This window comes from Aptenodytes forsteri, unplaced genomic scaffold (assembly GCF_000699145.1).
Source record: "Aptenodytes forsteri isolate BGI_AS27 unplaced genomic scaffold, ASM69914v1 Scaffold422, whole genome shotgun sequence".
NCBI classification, from domain to species: Eukaryota; Metazoa; Chordata; class Aves; order Sphenisciformes; family Spheniscidae; genus Aptenodytes; species Aptenodytes forsteri.
The window spans coordinates 255,818-261,958 of NW_008795687.1; the positions used below are offsets into that span (position 1 = coordinate 255,818).

The following is a 6,141-nucleotide window of genomic DNA, read 5'->3' on the forward strand; positions in this document are numbered from 1 at the left end:
GCCGGTGGCGGCTGGGCCCCACCACGGGGGCATTGCCACACTGCCACGATCCTGTCACGTTTCTGCAGAAGGGACGGCTCCGGAGCCTCGGGGCTCCTCCAGGTAAGACGGGATCGAGCTCTAACTCTGCTTTTCTTCTTCCTCCTCCCTTTGTGTGCTGCTTCTTTTCGCTTTTGTCCAAAGCCCTTTGTTTTTCTCCCCTTTTCCTGCCCCAGTTTTGCCAGTCCCTCCTCACCCACACTGCCACGATCCTGTCACGTTTCTGCAGAAGGGACGGCTCCGGAGCCTCGGGGCTCCTCCAGGTAAGACGGGATCGAGCTCTAACTCTGCTTTTCTTCTTCCTCCTCCCTTTGTGTGCTGCTTCTTTTCGCTTTTGTCCAAAGCCCTTTGTTTTTCTCCCCTTTTCCTGCCCCAGTTTTGCCAGTCCCTCCTCACCCCTGCAGCAGGAGCAGGCAGAGCACTGCAGGGGCATTCGTGGCAGCACCTGGACAAGGTACGTTTGCAGTGGGATGTCCCAGGGTGCCCGGGCACAGAGGGTCCTTGGCCCCGCTGTGCCCCGGAGAGCTGCAGCTGTGAAGTCCCCAATTCTTCGGCTGCATCAGGGCACGGGGCTGCCGGCAGCGGAGGAGCATGGCAGGGGCAAGGGAGGGGAAGCGGGTGGGAAAAGGAGGGGAAAAAGCTTCCCAGTGGGGCTGCTGTGAAGCAGCTGGCAGTTGTTCTTGGGAGCTTCGTTCCCCTCGGTGCTGCAGCTGACACCTACCTGCGCGGCTGGTGAGTCCTCGCTCATCGGTGCCGTCTCGGTGGCAGCAAGGCAATAAGGGATCGTCACTGTGTCTCAGCGGTGAAGGCTGGCTGAGGTCCCGCCGTGCCCGTGCCCATCCTGGGCATCTGCCTGCCCTGCTGCCCACTGCTCTGCCAGGGCGAGTCGGGGCGATGCAGTTAGGGCTGCAGGGAGCCGGTGCGCGGTGCAGCCGAGGAATGCAGACAGCTTGACACGATGGTGCAGATAATTCAAATTAAATTTTAATCTAGCATGAATTAATACTGTGGCATTAACATTTCTTCATCAGTACCAATTATGGTACATTAGCAGATACTGCTGGAGAATACAATAGCCTCTAATATGCGTCATTAATGTGTAACAGATCCCACTGGGTCATACCTTTCCACCCCAGATAAAAGCAGCCAAGGAGGCAGGCGGGTGCTTGCTGCCAGCGCACCCCTTGGGGGTTGGCTCTCACTCCCAGGGCCGTCATGGTCCTGGTGGCACCGCGGTCCCGTGGCACTGCAGCTGGGGCCAGCACCAGCCCCTCCAGCCTCACCCAGGGGGGGTTCTGGAGCGGCACGGGGCACTGCCACCGGCACAGCCCCTCTCCCAGCCATTGCATAGTGTGTTCAGCCCTTCCTGGCCTCATCCACGGAGGTGAGAGGCTCTGGTGCGGCTCCCGGCAGGCTGAAGGACGGTGATCGTGGCTTGCAGGTAGGCTTGCACCTGAAATCTGGCTTTTTCTCCTGCCCTCCTGCTGCACCAGCCGAGCAGAAGCGGTGGCTGGGAGGGAGGGGAGCCGGGGCTGCCCGGTTGCAGCATGCAGCACCTGGGTGATTCTGTGCTGGGTGATGGCATCCCCCTGTCCCCTTTCTGCTGGCGGCTCCGATCGCAGTGCTTTTCTTCCCCAAGACCAAGGGGGAGCACCGGTGATTCATCCCCTCCGCGCCACACAAACGCAGCGATCACAATATTGCAGAGAAACTCAACGCTAAAGAAAAAAGGGGCTTTTCTTTCCAACAGTGTGGAAGGAGCAATGGAGGAGATGGGACGGGATGGGATGGGATGGGACAGGATGGGATGGGATGGGATGGGACGGGAGGGTGGTCCCTGCCCCAGGGACCTCAGTGGCCCTGGGGGCCTGGCCGTGGCTCAGGGCTTGTGCAAAGGAACGGGCTGTGGTCAGGGTAAGGGATCGCGTCCCATGGCATCCCCGCGGGTCACTCCTGTCCCCTTCTCTCCCTGCCTGGGACCCAGGAGCAGCACCCAGAGGTGAGTCGCGCGGGCACAGGTCCCGGTGCATGTCCCCAGGAGCAGCCATGCAGGTGGAGGCAGTAGGTGCCCCCCCTGAGGGTGCCAGGGGGGTGGCGATGGGCTCCCCGGGGCCGGCGTGGGGAAGGTGACGGGCTCTCTGCTGTCTCGCCCTCCCCAGGCAGCGGCTGCGGGGTGAGATGGTGGCGCAGCTCGCTGGCGCTGTCACTGGCGCTCTGCCTCTCCCTGGCTGCGGCGGCGTCCCCCGACTGCGCAACGGCATGGCCCAGACCCGCAGCACCGAGAGCAGCGTCCGGTCCCTGGTGAGTGCCAGCCCCACGCAGCCGTTAGCCGGGGGGTCACAGCAGCGGGAGGGTCGCGGGTACCGGTGCACGGTCGGCAGAGGTGGGTGCTGCCGGGGCGGTGGTCATGGGCACCCCCAGGGTGCTGGGAATGTGCAAGCTTCGGCTCCTCGCTGAGCTTCGCAGCACAGTGGTTGTGGACCCCTGGGCTTGGGGTCGGGGCACCCCCTGGGTGGGGTGGGAGGAAGGTGGGGGGGTCACCCCGAGCAGCAGGGTGATGCCAGCGGGCGTCCCGGGGCCGCTGCGGCCGCTGCCTTGCAGATATGCCTGCAGGAGTGCCAGGGCTCCTCACCGCCTGGCCCCGAGTGGGAGATGTGCAGGAAGGCACTGGCTCTGCTGGCCCCGCTGGTGGTCCTGGCCGAAGGGACAGACCCATCCCCTCGGGAGGCGGAGGATGAGGCAGAGCCGGAGCAGGAGCTGGGTCCTGGGGAGCTGCCGCAGGCGCCGGCCAAGCGCTACGGGGGTTTCATGAAGAAGATGGCCAAGGGGAAGCTGCTCTCCCTGCTGCGCGAGAACGCCCACAGCAAGGGCGGCCTCAGCAAGAAGTTCGGGGGCTTCGGCCGCAAGCCAGGGGAGCGGGCGGCCCCCGAGGACTACCCGGGGCTGGGGCCGGCGGGTGACGGGGGCGAGGAGCCCACGGGTGCCGGGGCCGAGGGGCAGGAGCTGGCGGAGCTGCACAAGCGTTACGGCGGCTTCATGCGCCGGATCCGGCCCAAGCTCAAGTGGGACAATCAGAAGCGCTATGGGGGCTTCCTGCGGCGGCAGTTCAAGGTGACCATGCGGTCGGACGAGGACCCCAGCGCCTACTCGGGGGAGGTCTCGGATCTATAGAGCCAGGCATGGGACGGGCGGCACCACGGTCCCCATGCTGCCGGCCCGGATTGCGCCGTCACCCCCAGCCCCTGCCCAGCCTGGCATCATCCCTGCCTCGTCCCCCCAGCAGACCATGGGTGCCCGTCCCCAGTTGTCCCTCTCTGGTTCACCTGCCCTTCCCTTACATTCCCCATGCATCAAGGGGACAGTGCCACCCCTCCGGCTGCGGGTCCAACCCCTGGGGTCCCTGGGGCAAATCGAGGAGGGGGGGAACACGCATCCTCCACCCTCCTGCAGCCACAGAAGCGCAACAGGGTCTGGAAACCATCACAGCTGCTATACGGGGCAATGGTCTCTGAGCACCGGGAAGGATGAGCTGGGGCAGGATGAGGCCCTCTGGGCTGGGAGGTGGCCCAAGCAGCCAGCACAGCCACGGGAGAGGCGGCTGGGCAGAGTTCACACCGCAGCACCGTCACCGGGGCAGGCAGCCAGCTGAGCACAATCCCAGCTCCCCTCTCCGAGCTGTTTGCCGTGTCCCACACGTCCCAGCACCCGCCTGGTCCCCCTGGGCTTCCCCTTCCGAGAACAACCCGCAGAGGCAGGGTCAGACCCACACCCTGGCCCCTGCTCCCCCCGCAGCCAATAAAAGGCAGATGCCAACGAAGCCGAAGCTGTGCCGGGTGCTGAGCGTCAGCTTCGTCTGCGGTCCAGGGCTCCACGGGGCAGATCAAGCCCTCGGCATGAGGGGACCACACACCCCAAGCTGTGGTGAAGCCGAAGCTGTGCTGGGTGCTGAGCGTCAGCTTCGTCTGCGGTCCAGGGCTCCACGGGGCAGATCAAGCCCTCGGCATGAGGGGACCACACACCCCAAGCTGTGGCCTGGGGGGAAAGGCTGGAGGGCCATGGGTGCCCAGGGCTGGGGTGCAGGAGTGCTGGCTGCAAGACCTGCAGGCAGCAGCAGCGGTACCCTCCCCGCACCATGGGTGCCAAAGGGGATGTGGGACCCCATGCGCCCCATTGCTGCTGCCCCTGGAGCCATGCCCCGGGGGAGGCAGGGCCCCCCTAGCCGAGCAAGGGCAGGGCAGGGCTGCTCAGCCTGGCCCGGGTGCACGTGGGGTGCTGGCAGGGGACCTCCCGCAGCACAGGAGGCCCCAGCCGGGAAGTGGCAGCCATGCCGAGGGCCGTGGCCAAGCTGTCCCCTTCCCGCTCAGGGCCCCCCTAGCCGAGCAAGGGCAGGGCAGGGCTGCTCAGCCTGGCCCGGGTGCACGTGGGGTGCTGGCAGGGGACCTCCCGCAGCACAGGAGGTCCCAGCCGGGAAGTGGCAGCCATGCCGAGGGCCGTGGCCAAGCTGTCCCCTTCCCGCTCACGCTCTGAGGACAGCGTGAGCCCGCCGGCAGCAGCTCAGTGCTGAGAAAGCCCAGCCTGGGCAGCAAATTCCCTTTTGAACTTCTCCTTTGTAGCCTCGCCCTCTGCATTGCTCATCACCACAGGAAGACTCGTGCCAAGGCTCCCAGCGAGACACAGCTTGTGTGCCAGACACAGCCGAGGCACCAGCTCTGGGGTGGGAAAGGGGGGAAGTCACTGCAGAGCACTGGCACACTCAGCTCACCCACGACACAGGCTGCAGCTAGCACCCAGCCTGCCTGCCTGCACCCCAGTTTGGGCACCCCAGCTCCAGCTCACCTCCCGTGGAAGGGGGCACCCAAGGATACAGCAGGGCTGCCTGGGGAGAGCTGGCCCAGACCCTGGTCTCTCCTCCCCTCCCTCATGCTGCCCAGAAGGACCATTGCCATAGCCCCCATCTCAGCCTCAACCTCCTGCTGCTGCTGCCATCTTCCTCCTCTTCCTCTCTCATCCTTCCTCGCAGGGCTGTGCAGGATGAGCCCCCCCTCCCCTTGCTGCAGGACATGCTGACCCCCACCCTACCTTGCACCCCCAGGGCAGATGATGAGGTGACCACCCTGAGCACAGGGACACACTGATGTGCAGGAGCAGCACAGGACTTTTCACTTTTATTATAAAAATATCTTGCAAGCAAAAAAGAAAAAAAAAAAATAGTCTGTACAAGCAGTCACATCATTCTCAAAGCATCACCAGGCCCCCCCAGCCCCCCGCCAGCAGCTGTGGGGGGCCAGCCCCATGCGTGCCCGCTGCTGCAAGGCCACCCAGGTGCTGCAGGAGCCAACACAGGGTGGTGGACCCACGCGGTGTCCCAGGGAAGGGGCACATGGAAGACACTTGTCCTCGTGGGTGGGCTGGGAGGAGCCTGCCTGACCCCCACAGCAGCGCTGGTGGGGGGGGGCGCGTAAGTCTCTTTTAAACTCTACGGGGTTTAGGGATCTTTAGTGAGGCCTCGGTCTTAATTTTGCACATCTTATTCTAGTGTTAAGTACACAGCAGTACACCCACGTACAACACAAAACATTGGGTTTTAGCTCTAAAATTAACAGTTACATGTCAAACAGTCAAAACATGTTACACGGTACCTGCAGGGAGCTCCCGGGGGAGCCGGGCTGGCGGGGGCATCTGCAGCCCGGCCAGCGTGGAGCTGCACGCTTTGTACAAGCCTGGGGCAGCGCCGGTGGGTCCCGGTCCGGGCAAGGCTGTATGGAGGAGGAGGAGGAGGAGGAGGAAGAAGAGGAGGAGGATGCTCGGTGCCGGGGAGCCGTTCCGGAGCCTCCCTGGGTGGCAGGACAGGGGAAAGCCCGCAGCAGGGGGACTTGGCTCGCCGGCCTTCCCAGCCTCATTGGCCTTGGTGCGAGACCAAGGTCCCGCAGAAGGGACACTTGGGAAGAGAGAGGCAGACACTTAGGTCCTTCCTTTAAAGCCAGAGTTTGTTTTCTAGGCGCTGGCGGCAGAGACCCCCAGAAGGCAGCGCGGGGGCTCTGGCCAGTCCCTGCAGGGTTGGGGCGGCTATAGGAAGCCGTGCAAGCCTGGCCGGGCAGCGGC

At 64.5% G+C, this 6,141-nt stretch overlaps 2 protein-coding genes across 2 annotated transcripts in view; one reads left to right on the forward strand and one right to left on the reverse strand.

Moving 5' to 3' along the window:
• The window catches only part of LOC103901813 (serine/threonine-protein kinase 35), a 24,900-nt gene extending 23,644 nt beyond the window's left edge, over positions 1-1,256 (reverse strand). Inside the window, exon 1 of the mRNA XM_009282758.1 lies at positions 1,163-1,256. Coding sequence (XP_009281033.1) covers positions 1,163-1,256 — 94 coding nt within the window. The remainder of the gene's footprint in view (positions 1-1,162) is intronic.
• Positions 1,255-3,210, forward strand: PDYN (prodynorphin). Its single transcript, XM_009282759.1, is given in 4 exon segments — positions 1,255-1,423; positions 2,199-2,294; positions 2,297-2,340; positions 2,641-3,210. Coding segments are annotated over 4 exon segments (879 nt in total).
• The last annotated feature ends 2,931 nt before the right edge of the window (positions 3,211-6,141 follow it).